At 36.3% G+C, this 19408-nt stretch overlaps 3 protein-coding genes across 4 annotated transcripts; 1 reads left to right on the top strand and 2 right to left on the bottom strand.

Moving 5' to 3' along the window:
• Nucleotides 1-1061: 1061 nt before the first annotated feature.
• bud13 (BUD13 homolog) lies at nucleotides 1062-8779 on the top strand. The gene is made up of 11 exons (XM_051093642.1): nucleotides 1062-1229; nucleotides 1444-1534; nucleotides 2399-2480; nucleotides 3718-3766; nucleotides 3857-4137; nucleotides 4231-4523; nucleotides 7574-7682; nucleotides 7771-7909; nucleotides 7994-8184; nucleotides 8313-8394; nucleotides 8495-8779. The coding sequence occupies exons 1-11, from the start codon at nucleotides 1087-1089 to the stop codon at nucleotides 8586-8588; spliced, it is 1554 nt and encodes a 517-aa protein (XP_050949599.1). The 5' UTR covers nucleotides 1062-1086; the 3' UTR covers nucleotides 8589-8779.
• Nucleotides 8780-10991: 2212 nt separating this feature from the next.
• On the bottom strand, nucleotides 10992-15773 carry si:dkeyp-69c1.9 (uncharacterized). 2 transcript variants are annotated; one of them, XM_051093648.1, is made up of 5 exons: nucleotides 15642-15771; nucleotides 15205-15377; nucleotides 14944-15066; nucleotides 11468-11693; nucleotides 10992-11383 (listed from the first exon to the last, which is right to left on the bottom strand). In XM_051093648.1, exons 1-5 carry the CDS (start codon nucleotides 15644-15646, stop codon nucleotides 11275-11277), a joined length of 636 nt encoding a protein of 211 aa, XP_050949605.1. In that variant the 5' UTR covers nucleotides 15647-15771; the 3' UTR covers nucleotides 10992-11274. The 2 variants fall into 2 exon arrangements, with proteins under 2 accessions (XP_050949605.1, XP_050949604.1); XM_051093647.1 differs by having other exon boundaries at nucleotides 10993-11383; nucleotides 15205-15392; nucleotides 15642-15773.
• A 615-nt stretch (nucleotides 15774-16388) lies between these two features.
• Nucleotides 16389-19158, bottom strand: c1qb (complement component 1, q subcomponent, B chain). The gene is made up of 3 exons (XM_051093646.1): nucleotides 19001-19158; nucleotides 18667-18814; nucleotides 16389-17042 (listed from the first exon to the last, which is right to left on the bottom strand). Exons 1-3 carry the CDS (start codon nucleotides 19001-19003, stop codon nucleotides 16498-16500), a joined length of 696 nt encoding a protein of 231 aa, XP_050949603.1. The 5' UTR covers nucleotides 19004-19158; the 3' UTR covers nucleotides 16389-16497.
• Between the last annotated feature and the right edge of the window lie 250 nt (nucleotides 19159-19408).

The following is a 19408-nucleotide window of genomic DNA, read 5'->3' as shown; positions in this document are numbered from 1 at the left end:
AAAATGGCTTGTACAGAATTTTGGGTATCCTTTTAAAACAACTGGAAAACACTTTTCCAAAATGCAATTCCAAAATAAGTGAGTAGAGTGTTTTCATTGGCTGCACTGACTTTAAGCAATGCCAGAATGAAAAAAGCTCACATATTTTGCTGATTATTGCTTTTGAAAATGGTCAGTTATTGTCATGTTTTGGGCTGAACTGATCAGTCGGACCGGGAAAAATATTTGGAGTACTATAGACTGCCAAAAGTTATAACAAATCAACGAGAAGAGTGCAAAAAAGGAACAAAATGCATTTGTGGTTGGCCAGACTGAACCAGGATTTCCAGGGCAAGAATCTTGACAACATTCATGTTTGTTCTTATCATTTCCAGTCAGGTAGGTAAAATATTAGGCTAATATCTTAATTAATATAGCTTGTACATATCTTTACCCTGGTGAAAAAACCAGCATATGCTGGTAGGTATGTTTTGATGCTGGGATGCTGGTTAGGTATGTTTTGGTGCTGGTTTAAGCTGGTCCTTAGCTGGTTTATAGCAGCAAAAACCAGCAAAGGACCAGCATAAACCAGCATCAAAACATACCTACCAGCATATGCTGGTTTTTTCACCAGGGTACCACCTATTAACTTTAGTTTGTCAAAATAGTGTGTTCTTTCCTGCTTCCTAAGTCCTTCTCTATACAATTTAGAAGCTTCCACACGTTTTTTCTGTTGTTTAGACAGCATAAATTAGCAGAACAACATAGTCAGTAGTACATCAACCGTGCAATCCACGCTATTGTTTACATCCGAGTATCGCCAGTATGGCCGCGCATTCTGGGAAACTGACTAAATCGTAACATAAGTGCAAACCCTTTCTTTAAAATGACAAAAGCAGCAATTGGGCGAAATACTTTTAATAAACGTTGCAAGCCTGACAGTTATGAATAATAAACAATTTTCTTTCAGAGAAAGAAGCCAGACTTTTCCTATTCTATATCCACTGATTTTATTATTCCTAAAACGTAAAGAATTTTGAAGTCTATTTTGCGTTGTGCTTTTTGTCCCTTAGCAGTTTCCGTTCAGTGACGTAATACATAAACAAGATGGCTACTTCCACAGGCTTAAGCAAAAGTGCTGCACTCTCTAAAGCAGATTATCTCAAACGGTATTTATCCGGTGATGAAGCTGGCAAGAAATCTAAAGAAAAGAAGCTTAAGAAGAAACGACCGAAACCCACGGGGAAAGGGTAAATATGATCGGTCACACATAACAGAAATGCAGAATTTAGCTCGCGGTATCGAGAGATACAACTGAACATAATGACATTATGGTTGAGCCTCAAATACTTAGAGTTCCCTACATGCACAGCATTTTATAAAGTAGAAAATAGCAACAAGGTTGCTTTCAGCAAAGTGTACAAGGAGCTGAATTCTATCCATTTAACTTATTATAAACTACAGGATGAAAATTGTGGATGACGACATTGATTGGAGGCAACTGGCAGCTCAGCATGAAGAGGAAAAAGAGGAGGAAGAAGATGAAGCGCCTGTGGTGTGTAAAAGCATGTTTTACCTATTTCAGATTTTAGTCTTAATTTACTATAAACAGCAATTTACGTAGTGTAAATCCTACTGAGTATGCATACCAAGTACTTTTGTAAAAGTTTGATAGTGAATACTGAATTGCAGCAGGGCTGCCAACTCTCACGCATTCAGCGTGAGACTCACGCAATTGACGCAATTCTCACGCTCTCACGCCACACCCCCCTTTTCTCACGCAGACTCGTGCAGCAGTGAGAAAAATCGCGCCGCATGATCTCGCAAAGCAACGCGCAGAGAGACCAGACAGACAGTGTAGTGAGTTTTTTGTGACAATTGTGAGGGAAATACACAATTTATTCCCATAAACTGTGTAGTCAGCCGTTCTCCCTCCCATCTGCACCGTGTGAATTGTGAACGCAGGCAGGTCAGTGAGTTATGTAATGTTATGTAAAATAACTTAAAAGCCATCCAAATCAATGATTAAGGCTGCAAAATCAGCCACCAGCATTTACAATAGAGCACATGTTAATCTGTGAACATGTTAATCACATGTTAATCCTATTTCTGTAAAATGTTTGTGAAAATTAAATGTAATGTAAATCTCCCAAGAAATTCTGTACAGATACCAAATACTTTGACAATCAATATATACCTAATACACTTCTGCTAATGCAATGATTTTGTGTTTGTATTTTTTCCACACCAAGCCACGCCCCTCCATAAGCCCCTCCCCCATAACAAGCCCCGCCCCCAAAATCTCACTCTAGGCTGAACTCAAAAGTTGGCAGCCCTGATTGCAGTATGGTCTTTAGTAATAACTATTAAAAAAGTACATTGGTGCTACTTTGGTTTTGGAAATCCTCCTCTTTTTTAGATTGCAGATGTGATAGATGAACGCCCAGATGAGATCAAGCAGCTTGAGGCATTTGGGACGGGCAAGTGGAAAGTGATCGGCGGTAAGACTTTCTGCACTTGCTTCTGCAAATTTGTGTACTGGTATGTTTTTGTATGTGCAAATAAAGTAATAATAAATAATAATAAAGTATTATGAATTAGAAAATAATTATAAAATATACTATTTTATATACTACCAAGATTTTTTATGTTTTTAAAGAATTCTCTTCTGCTCACTAAGCCTGCATTTATTACATTATTATTCCTGTGATCAAAGCTAAATTTTCAGCTTCATTACTCCAGTCTTCAGTGTCACATGATACTTCAGAAATCATTCTAATATGTTGATTTGCTGTTCAAGAAACATTTTATATTATTATTAGATCAAAAGATCAGTATTTATCTGAAATAAAAAGCTGAAACATTATACACTGCACTATTCAAAAGGTTGGAAATTATAAAAAATAATACTTTTATTTAGCAAGGATGCTTTAAATGGATAAAGACATTTATAATGTTACAGAAGATTTCTGTTTTAATAATAATGTTTTTGAGCAGCAAATCAGAATATTAGAATGATTTCTGAATGATCAGGTGACTGGAGTAATGATGCTAAATTCAGCTTTGAAATCACACAAATAAATTACATTTTAAAATATATTTAAATAGAAAACATATTTTAAATATGTATAAAAAAATCTAAATTTTACTGTTTTTTTTTTTTTTTTGTTTTTTTTGCTGTACTTTGAATCAAATAAATGCAGGCTTGGTTAGCAGAAGAGACAATTTAAAAAAAAAAAAAAAAAAAAAAAAAAAACATTAAAAAACGTACTGTTCAAAAACTTTTTAGTAGTAGTGTAGGGTAGTATTGCCGTTTAAAAATTGAGATTGAAAAGAAATACAGTAGAAAATTAATATTATCAAGTATTATTAGAATTTAAAATAACTTTTCTGTTTTGATGTTTTAAATGTAATTTATTCCTGTGATGCAAAGCTGAATTTTCAGCATCATTACTCCAGTCTTCAGTGTCAAATGATCCTTCAGAAATCATTCTAATATGCTGTTTTGGTGCTCAAGAGACATTATTTCTTATTATTAATGTTGAAAACAGTTGTACTGGAGTTGTATTTTTTTGTAGAAACCATAATACAGGATGATGATGATAATGTTTTGTAACATTACAAATGTCTACACTCACATTTTGACAACTAATTGCATCCTTGCTGAAACAAGTACTATTTATTTCCTTTTTTTAGTTCATTTGTTATATATAATCAAATTTGTGTCTTATATTGTAGCAACGGAGAGTGATCCCCAAGAAATACAGGACCCTGCATTAGATAAAAGGTATAAAGAAACTGTCCTTCCCCTTTAGTTCTTTTCTTTTTAAAATGGTTACTGCAGGAAGAGTGTAATAAATGTTCCTTTTTTTTTTAGCTCGGACCTTGACAGAGGTCATAGAGTACGGCATGACTCGCCGGACACTTCTCCTGTACGAAGAGTGCGGCACGATTCCCCTGACCTCTCACCCAAGAGGGCTCGATGCGACTCACCAGATCTCTCACCCCAAAGAAGAGGTCGTCATGACTCACCAGATCTTTCACCTCAGAGACAAAGAGCTGAGAACAAAAACAGACGGCATGATTCCTCATCACCTTCCCCTCCAAGAAAGAGCCACAAAAGCTCACCCTCTAGAACTCAACGGTCACATGATAAAGGTATGTAAATACATCCACAAATCAGAAACATTACACATTAAACTTTACAGCATTTACACAGAGTTATGTAACTCAAAAATGATGTTATTTCAGAGTCTCCACACAGAAAAAAGACAAAAGCTGCTTCTTCAGATGATCTTTCGCCACCTAGGAGTCGAGTACGAACAGGCAAAGGCTCAGACTCTGATCAGTCCCCACCGCGCAGACGTCCTAATAAACGACGGGGCGGCTCAGATTCAGATCTGTCTCCACCTAGAAAGAGAGGTCAGGGTGGAAGAGGTTCAGATTCAGATCTCTCTCCTCCAAGGAAAAGGCCACAGGGGGGACGTGGGTCGGACTCAGACCTGTCTCCACCACGGAGGACGTGCTCTCCTGATGGACAAGCAGTAAGTTCAGGGTTTGCAGAATCGAACCACAAATTGATTTATTGTAACACCCCTATCTGAACTGAACAAAAACAGCAGACAGGCTGAATGAGATGCAAATCCACTCTCTGACAGCAGGTGGCGCTTATGGAACAGCAGCAATACAGCATTTCCTTGGTTACTGCTGTAAACAAAGCAGCGCTGTGCTTTTAAAAACTATATTAATATGCATTATTATGGAAGCCTGTTTCCTCTACTGAATATAAATAAAAAAGGTAATTGCGACTTTATCTCAGAATTTACTTTTTTTCTTTAGAATTCTGAGATGTAAACTCACAATTGCGAGTTATAAAGTCAGAAATTACCCTTTGCAAACAGCTTGATTGACAGGTGATCTGACCAATCATAATGTCGAATCTGTCATTCTGTCTGATAATAAATCAGACAGGACAGTAGATTAACTTCGGTGGACTTAAACTTAAATATTGTGTGTATTGACGTCTTTCCACGGTTCAAATAAAATACATTCTGATTTTCATTCGTGTTTATTTCATGCTTTAAGTAAATAAGAAAGTATGATCGGTTCACGTGTCGATTGATCTAATAAGGCAATACAGCGATCTGTCAGGACACATTAAAGAGCCACAAAACGGTATTAATTGTTTGAATTTCTTAAAAAAAAATACAACATTTTAAATCTGAGACTACGTTTCATACCTAAGTAACCTGCTTTGTCTTGTCTGTCGGCATGTTGTCAGTTTCTTATTTGTTCCACGATGTATTTTTCACTGCGTGAGAACATGATGTGTGGTGTGAGAGCGACATTGTTTGCTGGACATTGCAACAGTAAGGGCTAGTTTTTGCGAAGGGTCAATTGCGATGCATAAACTCGCAAATCTGAGAAATTAAGTCGCAATTCTAATAGGGATGGGACGATACACCTACCTCCCGATTCGATACGATTCCGATACTTGGGTGCCGATACGATATGTATTGCGATTTTTTTTTTAAGAATTCCAATTCTACAAGTATTGCGATTCGATATTGTAATGTGTTGCGATTTAGTTTTTTCTCTCTAGACCATATGGAAAAATGTGAATAGTACACAATATATACACAATAAAAAAAACATTTTAGCATTTTTCCTGTTTTATTTCAGTTTATAACAAACTAAATATTTCAGCATAAACAAACAACCACTAACTTATACAATGTCTCATTTAGAGTTCGTTGGCTTGCAGACGCTTCTGCTTTCTCAGGTTGCTTGGCGTTTAACTCTGGATGATGTCGAGCAAGATGCGCGCTCATGTTAGTTGTATTACCACAGTAGGTTACCAGTATTCGACAGAGTTTGCACACTGCTTTAGACATGTCTAGCTGTTCATTCCCTGGTAATTTGTGAAATCCAAAGTGTTTCCACACTTTGGATTTAAAGTGTGATGGTGCAGGCTGTATATCTCTTGCTGTCTTTCCTTCCGCCATTTTCAATTTTTCGTGTTTGCTAGTAAGAGATGTGACATCATGTAACCGATACAACACATCGCCCTCTGCTGAAATAAAAGACGTAACTTTCGTCCGCCTCGTTTATAAGTAAGTGCTAAAATAAAGCAATTGTATTTAATATGAATTAATATCGATTCTGGTGTAAAAAAATCGATTTTAAAATCGTAAATAAAAAAATCGCGATAGTTAGGTGAATCGATTTTTTGTCCCATCCCTAAATTCTAATAAAATCAGAATTGCAAGATATAAACTCACAATTTTGACTTTTTTCTCAGAATTGCAAGTTTATATTTTGCAGTTAACTTTTTTTTTTCTCAGAATTGCGAGTTAAATCAGAATTTTGAGATGTAAACTCGCAATTCTGAGAACATATCAATCTTTTTTCACCTCAAAATTGGACTTTATAACTTTATAAAAAAAAGTTTAAATTGATGTAAACAAAAATCTGTTAATTCTGATGTTATAACTCGCAATTGCAAGTTTATATCACACAATTCTGAGGAAAAAAAGTCAGAATTGACCATTCGCAAACAGCTTGATTGACAGGCGATCTGACAAATCATAAATCCAAATCCGCCATTCTGTCCGACAAACAAACCAGACAGGAGAGTAGATTAACTTCAGTGGACTTAAACTTGAAACATTGTGTATATTGATGTCTTTCTGCAGTTTAAATAAAATATGTTATGATGTTCATTCATGTTCGTGCTTTAAGTAAAGTATGGTGACCATACGTCCTCTTTTCCCCTAGACATGTCCTTTTTTTTTGGACCTAAAAAAAAAAAGCGTCCAGCCAGGATTTCTAAAATATCCGTGATTTGGCTTTTGCTTCTACAGTCAGGATTCATTGTGTGCGTTTTTGTATTAAAGCCTTGCGCGAATGTTCTTAATCCCCGAACATTCTAATATTCAATATCATTTTCATGCATCAAGGAGTTGCTATTAATATGCAGAGTATTTAAATCACTTTGGATGCAGCTTATGTTGGATGTAGGGTTGCCAAATCCTCATTTTTTCCCACAGAACTGGGCTGATTTTAAACTCTCCCATTGGTTAAAGGTTTTAAATATTGCACTGGCCACTGTAGTAGCTATGTTTATGATCAGTCTGCATAATGATGACAGGGAGGCTGTATATTGCCTCCCTAAAATATAACATTTATTACTAAAATATGGTCACCTTAAGAAAAGAAGACGATTGGTTCACATGTCATTGATCTAATTAGGGCAATACACTGCATACACAAAATCGTTTAAGTAATAATAAAAAAAGACAACTTTTTAAAGCTGAGACCTTGTTTTATAAATTCATATAAACCTCCACCCCCAATTCATTATTTAGGATTTTATTCCTATATTTGGCACATGGTACTATCTCTGGCACTTGTATGCCTTTTTTTTTTTTTTTTTTTTATATTCAATCTGGTTTATTGTTTGAACCGGGTATATCGCCCAGCACTAGATCCTACATAAAATATACAGCATATTTGCAAAGTTTCGATTCATTTTTAAAAATTGAAGTTGTAGCATGGATAATGATGTTAAGACTTTTGCATTTTTGTTTTTTAGGCCCCTCGAATGCTGTCTGGTGGAGCTGCAGGGCTGGTCTCTGTCGACATTTTGAGGAAAGAACAGGAAGAAATTCGCAAAAGGGAAAAGCGCAACCAGCCTCTTGAAGGTCTCTTGAAAAGCAGTTGTTGTGTATTTGAAAGTGTTGTATTATTTCCTAACATTACTTACATTATTAATGTTTTTTGCTTTTTCAGAGGCATCAAGAAATGCTCAGACAATATTTAGAGATAAGTCGGGTAAGCAACGTGACCTGAAGTCAGAGAGAGAAGAGCTTAGCCAGAAAGCTGGAGAAAAAGCAGAGAAGGATGAAAAATATGCACAATGGGGAAAAGGGTGAGGCCCATTTAATGGTGTTTAAATGTAGATATTATACTGTGACTTGTCACTAGCTGTGACATCTGTACTGTCATCATTCAGGCTTGTTCAGGAAGAAATGCAGCAGCAGAACGTGATAGATGCTATGCGGGAGGCTCAGAAGCCGCTAGCGAGACACATCGACGATGAAGACCTCGATCGAATGCTGAGGGAGCAAGAGAGGGAGGGAGACCCAATGGCAGCCATGCTTCGCAAGAAGAAAGACAAAAATGCTAAATTACAAGGAATTAAAGGTAAACGTATGGAATAATGCCATCATTTTTCTGATATACAGAATCTAACCTGCCAGAGACTGATCTTAAAACAAGCCTAGACCACAGTATTAATCGCAATAATTTGTGTTTTAATGTTTTTTCTCCAGAAAAACCTCGTTACAAAGGTCCACCTCCACCTCCGAATCGTTTTAACATTATGCCAGGGTATCGCTGGGATGGAGTTGACAGGTAAGAGGTTTTCATGAATGACAGCTGTTTTGAAATATCATAAACGTACTAATCCAAATCCCAGAAAACTGTTTAAGTTACTTTTCCAATGATCTTTTAGGTCCAACGGTTTTGAGCAGAAGCGGTACAGCAGGATATCCGATAAGAAAGCTGTCCAAGAGATGGCGTACAAGTGGAGTGTGGAAGACATGTAGATCCAGATGTGTGTATAGAGATTTAGGATTTAAAAACTGAAATGACTGACATTAGTACAGTGCACCTGCACACACTGCAAAGCAGAGCTTTGTGTGCCATCATTTCATCAAAAACCAAGATGTTTGTGTGCAGTTGTCGGTCCTAATGTGTACAAGAAACATACTTTCCTTATTAAATACTACTTTTTTTTAACAAATCTGTTTTGTCTTGATTTTCCCAAGCGCCATTTCAAAACCAATTTCAATATTCAACAGAACAAATTAAATCTTTGTAAAACCATTCTGAAAAAAATGTATTGCTCCCTACTGCGTGTAAATGATGCGTAAAATGTTTTGTGTTAAAACTGATTACGCTGAATTTTAACGCACTGCCATAATAATATTTTACAAGTTCATTTGCCCTTTTTTTTAATGGCTGAGAGTTGATAACTGTTCAACTACTACATCAACCAACCATCCTACTTCCGTACAACAATTGAGCAACAGTAGAGAAGTTTATATTCCTGATTACTGCATTTTTAAATGATGTAATATTCCGTTTTTTCGGTAAAATTCCAAGTTGTGGTAACCAAAGCGTCACAGCTGGAAAAGAACGCTGTGCTACCAAAATGTTCTCAAGCACCGCCAGCTGGCCGTTTTCAGAAGAGCACCTGGGGTTTTTTTCAGCTAACTAAAGCGCTTTGGTGGACATGTTACATTGGGTATTTATTTTTAGGCATATGGACTATTAGTCTTTTTTGCATTTGTGCAATTTACTGGAGCCAAACATGAGAAGGGAGTCCAGAAGATTCCATTGCATTCCTAAACATGTAATTTAGTTGTTCATAGGCGGGGATAATGCTAATTGTGAATGAGTCTGCCCTGTTTACAAAAGACTGGAATGGGCCCTTTACAAACGACTGATGACGCGTTTCAACGGTCATCAGCGTCATAAATCCTTGAAAGTTTTCTGTATTTTGTATGTACATTTATAACATCGTACTCTGTATTATATCACCTTTTCATCAAGTTACAACTAGTTAACGCTAATGCAAGGGTGTTTCTATGCCATCCCTGGTGAAAAAAACAGCATATGCTGGTAGGTATGTTTTGATGCTGGTTTAAGCTGGTCCTTAGCTGGTTTTTGCTGGTCCTTTGCTGGTTTATGCTGGTCATGTTGCTTGTCAAGGACCAGCATCAACCAGCAAAGGACCAGCTTAAACCAGCACCAAAACATACCTAACCAGCATCCCAGCATCAAAACATACCTACCGGCATATGCTGTTTTTTTCACCAGGGATGTCTATGGTAGGGATGGTAAATTTGACATCATTCTCTCTTCTGAGGATATCAGTCTGTCTCAGTTTTTTTTTCCTTTGAAAGTCGTGAAAACACTATCTAGGTTTTTTTCCTTTTGCTATCTGAGCAAATGGGAATGCAAAAAAATACATTTGTGGTACTCTCCCATTCACTGCTCTAGGATTTTACCCAACTATGACGACTTCCGCTGCTGAGAAACCTGGAAATGTAGGACAAGGTCCATTCATTAATATACATGTTTAACTATCAAATCTGATGTTTAGGAAGCATTTGTGAATCCAGAGGAGTGTTATCAGGGAGGTCTGTTTTATGTGCAAATTTGCTTATATATTTAGCAAGTTTCAGGAATGAGGCCCATTTTATATTTTGCTATAAGAGCAGGCACAGATATTTGTACATTTTTTGATTTTGGCTTCTAGTCCACGTCCACATTTTTAGCTGTACAAAACAGCTCATTTTGCTGCTGGATATTGGAAATTGGTGTGTCTTACAATATTATTTGAAAGTATTATCTTAATTATGAACACACTGGTTTGTAGTGCTAACCGTTTTTTCTTGTTATTTCCTTATAGTGTTTTCACAAAGCATCATCAATTGGCCATAGTGGCGGCTCTGAACCAAACAAAAAATGGTCAATTGTTGTCATGTTTTGGGCTGTACTAATTGGTCATACCGGGAAAACTGTTGTAGTATTATAGACTGCTGAAAGTTTAGCGAATCAAGGAGAAGAGTGCAAAAAACTGTCTGAGGAACAAAAGGCATTTGTGGTTGGCCAAACTGCAATAATCTTGACAACATTCGTGATTGTTCTTATCATTTCCGGTCAGGTAGGTGAAATATTAGGCTAATAATTAATACTGCTTGTATGTATCTTACCACCTATTAACTTTAGTTTGTCAGAATATTGCGCTCTTTCCTGCTTACTATGTCTTTTATATGATTTAGCAGCTTCCACGTCTTTTCTGCAGTTTAGACAGCATAAATTAGCAGAACAACATATTCAGTAGTACATTAACCATGCAATCCATGCTGCAACATTTAATAATGACATTTTTTCACCCACTTGTGTTTTACTTCAATAAATTTATTTCAACAGAATTTATTTGAAATAGAATGTTTTGGAAACATTGTAAGTGGCTTTACTATCACTTCTGATCAATGTAATACATTGATGGAGAATAATGTAGTGAACGGTACTGTAAAATAGTTTTTCAGATGTAAAATGAAACAGAAATATATTTTCTTCGAGTTTCTAAAGATATTAAACGTCATGTAGTACAGGATAAATGCACGAAAGTAAAGCTGAATAATACAAATATGTGATTTAAATAAGTTTTTGTGTTATGCATCCAGTGTATAAATGTACTTTGATGGTTTTCTCTGGTCTTCAGCTGTCAGCTACAGCTGTTCTGTTAAGTCGGGCAGGCGGTGGGCGCGCATGCACACAGACATCCCAGCCTGGGAAAGCCTCTTGCTGCACTGTTTTGTATTCAGCTCTATAGAACACAGATTTAAAATCATTAGTTTCAATAGATCTGTTTAAGTAAAACTGACTGCAAGTTCAGTGTTGGTACACTTGCCTCATTGAGGTGTTGATCGCCAGGTTGTCGGGATGAGGTACGACCCGATTTCTCCTGACATAGATTCTTTTAGGAGCTGGGAATTCCTGCTGGTAAAGAGAACATCTCTGTGCTTGGCCAGTCCTGTTTTCTCTTGCTGGGACTTTCCCATGCCACACGATTGGAGTTCCATCTGCTTTGTAATAAGGGAAATCCTCTCTATTTGTTGTGCTGAAACTCCTGTCACCTGCAATTACGTAGAGATAATTAAATTAATAGATCTACAAAACAGAATTTCAATCAATTCCATTCCATATAGAGTTAGGCTGCAGTGTAATATATTTTTAAATGTAATCTATTCCTTTAATGGCAAAGTTAAGGTTAACAGCCATTGTCTTCAGTGTACTCAAGAAACATTTCATATTATTAAAGAATTTGTTTGTAATTTAGGGCTGTCACTAACAAATATTTTAGTAATCGAGTCATCAGTCGATTACTGACAGTTAACTGAATAATAACTATAATTAATTTTTTGCAGTAATAATAGACCCAAGTGAACAATAGATTATAAAATGACTTAAAATACATATATAATAGCAATGAGGTAATAATAATTTGTTCAAATAAAGCAAGAAATCATATGGTTTTATTGAACAAGCCTGTAAAAAATACATAATGTATTATTAACAAAAGAGATAACATTATGCATTATAACAAATGCCTGCAGAGGGTGCAAACAGCCTAATGATTTGCTTTATTGTGCAATCTAATCCTACTTTAAAGGGGTCATCGGATGCCCAGTTTCCACAAGTTGATATGATTCTTTAGGGTCTTAATGAAAAGTCTATAATATACTTTGGTTAAAAATTCTGAATGGTAGTGTAAAACAACACCCTTTTTACCTTGCTTTACCTTTAGCTCTGCAAAAATTATCTTGTTCTGGTCGAGGTTGCTTTAAATGTTAATGAGCTCTGCTTGCCCCACCCCTCTCTTCTCTCTGTGGAGAGACGAGCCTGTTTACTTTAGCCACATTTAGCCGCGTTTAAGATATTCTTGTCTAACTTACATCCCTGCTCCGGCATCAAAACAATGGAGGTCGGACTGTTACAGCTGATCTGAGGGAAGACGCTCATGTCAATCAACTATTGTGGGAGTGGCCTCTGTCAGTGTGACGCCACACCGATCATGCACCTCCCGATCTACATAAATGCGTCTATGCTCGCGCAAATCATTCGTGATCCAGCTTTACCTACAGCAGAAGTAAGTATAAGGTTTTTTTAATTATGAATCTCTGCAATCACCTTTCCTAATAACGTGCTATTAGAAAGTTTTGCTAAATGCGGCTAAAGTAAACAGGCTCGTCATTCCACAGAGAGAAGAGATGGGCGGGGCGAGGAGAGCAGAGCTCATTTGCATTTAAAGGAACAATCCCTCAGAATGGGATGATTTTTGCAAAGCTCATTTTGACAAGGTAAAAAGGGTGTTGTTTTACACTACCATTGAGAATTTTAAACCAAAGCATATTATAGACTTTTCATTAAGACCCTAAAGAATCATATCAACTTGTGGAAAATGGGCATCCGATGTCCCATTTAATATTTATTTTTTGGCCATTTCCTTACGACAGAAATGCTACAGACACTGTCCCAGTAGCACACGTCTGCAAGATGTCTGTTAAAGATCACTTGATCTGGAAAGCATCTGCTGTGTAGTAACATCTGACAGACGTCTGTAAGATGTCAGTTTTACATACATTCTAAATCATAAACATCTTAAAGACATCTAATGGACGTCTATTTGACATCCGATAGAAAATGTTCTTTAGACATATTGCAGATGAGCAAACACTCTAAAAAAATACGTCTTCCAGATGTAAATTCAGACATCATATAGATGTCTCTGTGATATATGTGTGCTTCCAGGAAACTCAGAGTGAAGGTTTAAACTTTTATTTTGAAATCACGATGAACCATTAGCATATTGAGAAAGATACTAATGTATTCTCATAGGTCTATAAAATACTGAATGATTAAATCTGATAAAATGCCCGTTCCCAGATGAACGTTATTATATGCCCAAATTTACAACAATATCCAGAGATGTAGCTTGAGACACAAATTTTGCAGATTACTCAACACAAGCAAAATGCAATCGAGAATTTTTAAAAAAAATCAAGTACTTGAAGTGAATCAAGGAATGATGCAGTCGTTTAATAATTTCAATTTTAATAATTTTAATAATTAAAGTGAAAACCTTTTTTATTTTTTTGCAATTTTATGGTAACTGTGAAATTCTTTGATAATATTATACATTTAAATACATTTTCAGTGTAATGTTTCCACGCTGAATAAACATATTTCTGTTTTGTTTTGTTTTGTTGTTGTTGAAAATGTATGGGATTATTTTTGTGCCAATAAGAATGAACGTAACTTTATAAAACTGAACGTAACTTTCCAATAAACGATCAAAAATATGCCACTGCAAAAGAAGAAAAACACAATGAAAATGAAAAAATGAACTCAGTCGCACGAATTTAACATGCTCTTCAAATATGCTCCATTCTTTGTTAATGATTTTCAAAGAATCGTTTTCGCGAATCATGGATTCTGAATGCGTTGCCACAGCTTTCGCTTACGCTTCGCAAATTTTCGTTTGCTGTTTTGGCACAAACCTCTCGTGGGGGCGGGCTTAACAGCGATCTACTCTGATTGGCTAATGAGCTTTTGATGGACAGTTGCTCTCTGAACTGGAAGCACGGACGGTGACGTCAGTGGCGCAATACGTCGTGCTTTGTTTATAGAAACTATCAGAACTGTTGCACACTGTACATGAATAAAACTTTTATCGATGTTATTGATTAACGTTACTTTAGTAACACGAACCTACTTCAAGCTGCCCTGAGGGACAAGCTGAGGTGGAAGATGATGCTGCTCCGTGTCTTTCCTGGGAGCTCATCTTTAGAAACTAAGAGACGACCATAGGTGAAATACTAATAACATTAATACTTAATATAAACAAAGCACGACGTATTGCACACCGCAACAACTTTCCAATATGTGCGCCACTGACGTCACCGTCCGTGCTTCCAGGTCAGAGAGCAACTGTCCATCAAAAGCTCATTAGCCAATCAGAGTAGATCGCTGTTAAGCCCGCCCCCCACGAGAGGTTTGTGCCAAAACAGCAAACGAAAATTTGCGAAGCGTAAGCGAAAGTTGTGGCAACGCATTCAGAATCCATGATTCGCGAAAACGATTCTTTGAAAATCATTAACAAAGAATGAAGCATATTTGAAGAGCATGTTAAATTCGTGCGACTGAGTTCATTTTTTCATTTTCATTGTGTTTTTCTTCTTTTGCAGTGGCATATTTTTGATCGTTTATTGGAAAGTTACGTTCAGTTTTATAAAGTTACGTTCATTCTTATTGGCACAAAAATTATCCCATAATAATGTTAACCCCAAACTTTTGAACGGTAGCGTATATAAACTGTATTCGTACCATCTAGAGTTAAGTTGCACTGTAGGATCTTCTTTGGCTCTGCCTTTGGGCAGGTTTTGGGTCCAAATTCAGTTTCTGTTGTGGTTACCATCTTTTCCCGCTTACCAGGGTAGAGCAGTAAACCTAAAGAGAAGATTTGTTTGCATTTGTCATTATTTAACACTCATTCAGATATACTTTTGTCTAGTATATGATATTATCTATGGAAATTCTGAATCAAAGCTGAAGGATAAATGAAAATCTCCTTGTTTCACTGCTTACCTGCCAAAGAAGGAAGTTCTCCCAGCATTGGAAAGGCTCGTGGGTGTTTCGACGCCATTTGACCGTTTTTGAGGAGCAGTATATCTGTCCTACGTCGGTGACCAAATGGGATTCTTACAGATGGTCTCTGTTGTTTGCTGATTGTCTTCTCATGAGTGGTCATCTTTGAGTTACTGTACTGTACTGTACTGCATATATTTAAACTTGTAAAAATTATTCTGCACTGTGAATGAAGGTGCTTTCAAGGTTATGCTGGTTTCATAATGTTAATCAGTAACTTTAATCACACTTAAATATTTTCTAATGAGATACTTCCTACTTGTGCGCTATATATGCAGAGTAGTTAACCAGTTCCAGCTGATTTCAGAAGCTTTAAATTTTTTTTAAATGATTTTACCTTGTCCTCTTTGTCCTCCAATTAAAAGAAGTGAACTCACCTCATGCATGGCTTGTTTTCTTCCCATGAATTTGATTCCTGAGCAGTTTAGTCGCTGCTGCTTTTTTTGTCACATTCTTTCAGCACAGTGTTTGGCATGTTTGGAAATGGCTGTTACACTCAGTTAGTGGCTGTTGCCATGGCTGCTCTATTCTTTATAGAAAGCCTGAAGGGTGATGGAGCTTAAGAACAATGAGTGTTCTGTAATAAATACCGTAGACTGACGTGACGCTGCACTTGTGCTCAGCATGAGACTCTCAGTTTTATCATATCTAAATAAAGCATCCCGGTTGCAGTATATTAATATTTATGCTTAAAACGGCTCAATTTATTAATGGATGATAACCAAGAAGATTGTTGTGTGTGTGTGTATATGTGTGTACCTGGTATTTATCATGTTATGACCTGTAATATCGTAATATCAGTCAATTTTGACCTTGTGGGGACTTTTTTTAGGTCCCCATAAAAAAAAAAAGACTTATAAATCATGCAGAATAAGTTTTTTTGAGAAAGTAAAAGTATGCACAGTCTCATATGAGGGCTAGGTTTAGGTGTAGCATAGGTGTAGGGCGATAGAAAATACGGTTTGTACAGTATAAAAACCATTATGCCTATGGAATGTCCCCATAAAACATGGAAACACAACATGTGTGTGTGTGTGCATATATACACACACACACATAATATAGTATATAATACAATGCACTTTGTTATACTTGTAGTGAAAAAAAGTCAAGAAACAACAATATATGATAGCGTATAATTTTAATCAATAACACTGGATGTTCCCAAGCAATGGTTCCAATTTAAGGAAGAGTAAATACAAGAGTGTGGCTGATCAAAATCATATTAAGCATTCATTGTGGGAAGAGCAAGAAAGCTGTAAAGGTGCAGTCAGTGTCTCTACTGAAGATAGAGCTTACTGCAGTTGACTGTATAGACACTTTATCATAAGTTTTCAGTGGCAGTACCACAGATCCAGCAGTTACCATTATCATACCAGGTGAATCGCAGAACCTGACCTTTTCTTCCTCCCCTACTTGAATCTTTAGGCAGGCAATATTATTGGATGAAATGTGGTAGCTGATGTAATACATGCCAGATTTTTGCACCGTAAAGTAACCAGCAGAATCAAAGACTGAATCTGGGGTGGAGATCAGTGGGACTTCAAAGGCAACAGATTTGTCTTGAGTAATTCTCTGTGACTTTGGACTTTTTTTGTAAGACAAAACAAAATACTGGTCTGGAGTATCTACCCCTGTAAAATCTCCCTTCTCTCCTTTCGGTCCCTCTGGGCCTGGTGGACCTTCTAGTCCCTTGTCTCCCTTCTCACCAGGCCTGCCTGGGAATCCAGAAATTCCAGGGTCTCCTTTTGGCCCAATTATTGGCACCGCATTCTCACCTGCAATCATGCACACAGCCAGGTAAAGTGAGATTAACCTTCTTTTGGTGTCTTGGATTAGACTAAAACTTAATGGATAATCAATTAAATAATAAAAAAAAAAAAAACTGTCAACATTTACCCTCAAATTATTCCAAACCTGTATATCTCCAAATTATGTACAAAAAATACAAGTAAAATCAATAGATACTGGAAACGGTTTGGTTACCAATATTCTTCAAAATATCTTTTGAGAAAGATACTTTTACAGATTTGGAACAACTAGGGGGAGAGTAAATGATGACAGAATTTTCATTTTTGGGTAAACTATCCCTTTACCGACTTTGCTCACACAGGGTATGACAAAATAAAGAATAAGTTCTTTATTTTGTACAAAAATAAAATAAAATAAAATAGCTGAAATATCAAATACAGTCACTATTAATATGATTGAAAGATTTATCACTGTTGACCAGTAGGTGTTGCTGTTACGAAATTGATGTGGTGTGGTCAGGGTGAGGTGACAATGGCACAAATAAAGCTAAATAAATGCAGAGATACAGCCTCAGAGTCATTTTGGCATCAAGCCTCACATTTGTTGCAGCACTGTGCAAATACGATTTCGTCTATTGAGATGAAATCCATAACTGACTGGATTTTGGTGAAAATCAGAAGAATGGTCAAGGAGGAGTTAGAAAAAGTAGGTTTTTATGGCAAAATTGATATCTGTGTTCTTGATCTTCATGACCCAAGAAATATTTTAAGACCAGTTTAATTACAATACGCTAATGCAATCAAAAGTTATTAGCATTAGCATAGTTATTGGCTTATTTTTTTTTTTTTACCAATAGGTGGCGCTGTTACCAAATTTATGTGGCATGGTCAATGTGAGGTGACAATGGCACACACAAAATTTGGTGTCAATATGTCAAAACTTTGCAGAGATACACCCTCAGATGCAGTTTGGCATCATTCCAGCAAATTTGTTGATGTGTTAAAAGGTAACCGTTTCATGTATGCCTTATTCGAAAAAGTTTGACTAATCAGCTTGAATTTCATAACATAGTCTGAGTCAATTTAGGTAAAAAAAAATCTGAGTTGGAGACTCCAAACTAGCTATGGTTAATTTTGAGACTGTCTTCTCTGTGTGCCAAGTTTCATAACTTTCCCACAAGTGGGCTGCCATAGACTCCATTGAGCTCAAGAAGAAGGAAGAAGAAGAAGAAATCTAACGAATCTTTTTTTTTTTAGAACTAATTGGTCATAGGGACCCTATTGATCTGAGCTTATGCACCTTAATTTTTGATTGAATATTGCCAAAGTTATCCACAAATAAAGCTTTTTCACTTAATAACTGAGGTGCATAACTCAAATCATTTGACAAAAAAAGAGTAAATCCATAATTTAATAAGAATAATATAGCATTATGGGAGATAATATAGCATGAAGGTGGTCATTTTTGACCATGAACGGCAAATTAAGCAAAGTATTTTCAGCACAAGGGTTAAATGCAAAATTTTTATTTTATTTATCGGATTCTTTGTCTTCATTTAGAACAGTCAAGAAAACAGAGGGTACATTTGTGGACTTTCAATTTGCATTTTTCTTTTCTTCGAATAAAATAAAATAAGTGCAATGACTATACCTGGATCTCCTTTTTCTCCTTTTGCACCATCCTTCCCATCGGTACCAGGAATTCCTGGAATACCTGGTTTTCCATTACATGTACCTGACTCAGAGGAAGCCACCAGCAACAACATAATAGTAAGCTGGAGAACAACCATATGTGCAGCCTGTAAAAAATAAAAACAAGTGCCATTTCAAGGAAAATCATTTGGATAACTGAGTTCAACTATACAGTGACTGATATAAGCAAGCATGTCGATTTTCCTTTAATAAAATTATGTTTTACAATACGAACTTTTAAAACCAGAAGCCGAGTACAAATTTATTCCAATAAGATTCATAATGTATCTTACCATCTTTTCTTCCAAGAAAGCTGTTGGAAATACAGATGGGTGGCTTTGAAGATGAATGTTACATTGAATGTTTTTTCTCCCGCCTGAATGAAGAGCTCTGATTTGATTTCCCAGTTTCACAGGAGAAGTGCAGTGTTGCACAATAAGGGGAAGTAACAAAACACAAATTCATCATAATCTTGATTTGGATAAACCTTGAATTACCTTTTTCATTAGTGTTATTGCACATTTTATTTTGCTAATGTTTGCAAGTTCCATATCCCTTTTCTGAGAAAAAGGAAGCCAAGTTATCCGTATCGGACAATGGATTGACGAAACATAAAAACTGTCATTTGTCAATATTCGTCTGCAGATTTAGATTTTTGGTCAGTAGGATTTGTTTTGAAAGAAATGTGTACTTTTTCAGTC

Source organism: Labeo rohita, chromosome 21, assembly GCF_022985175.1.
Source record: "Labeo rohita strain BAU-BD-2019 chromosome 21, IGBB_LRoh.1.0, whole genome shotgun sequence".
NCBI classification, from domain to species: Eukaryota; Metazoa; Chordata; class Actinopteri; order Cypriniformes; family Cyprinidae; genus Labeo; species Labeo rohita.
Note: the sequence above shows the minus strand (reverse complement) of the source record. Positions and strands in the feature narration are given on the sequence as shown.

Bases quoted from the DNA above. Each gene is read 5' to 3' on its own strand.
- c1qb (XM_051093646.1), bottom strand. The intron at 17,043-18,666 runs GTATAGTCATTG...GCATGATTGCAG, and splicing joins AGGAGAAAAAGGAGATCCAG to GTGAGAATGCGGTGCCAATA.
- si:dkeyp-69c1.9 (XM_051093647.1), bottom strand. The intron at 15,067-15,204 runs GTAAGCAGTGAA...TCTTCTCTTTAG, and splicing joins AGAACTTCCTTCTTTGGCAG to GTTTACTGCTCTACCCTGGT. The intron at 11,694-14,943 runs GTACGAATACAG...ACGTAATTGCAG, and splicing joins GTGCAACTTAACTCTAGATG to GTGACAGGAGTTTCAGCACA.
- bud13 (XM_051093642.1), top strand. From the start codon at position 1,087: ATGGCTACTTCCACAGGCTTAAGCAAAAGTGCTGCACTCTCTAAAGCA. The intron at 3,767-3,856 runs GTATAAAGAAAC...TTTTTTTTTTAG, and splicing joins GACCCTGCATTAGATAAAAG to CTCGGACCTTGACAGAGGTC. The intron at 4,138-4,230 runs GTATGTAAATAC...ATGTTATTTCAG, and splicing joins TCAACGGTCACATGATAAAG to AGTCTCCACACAGAAAAAAG.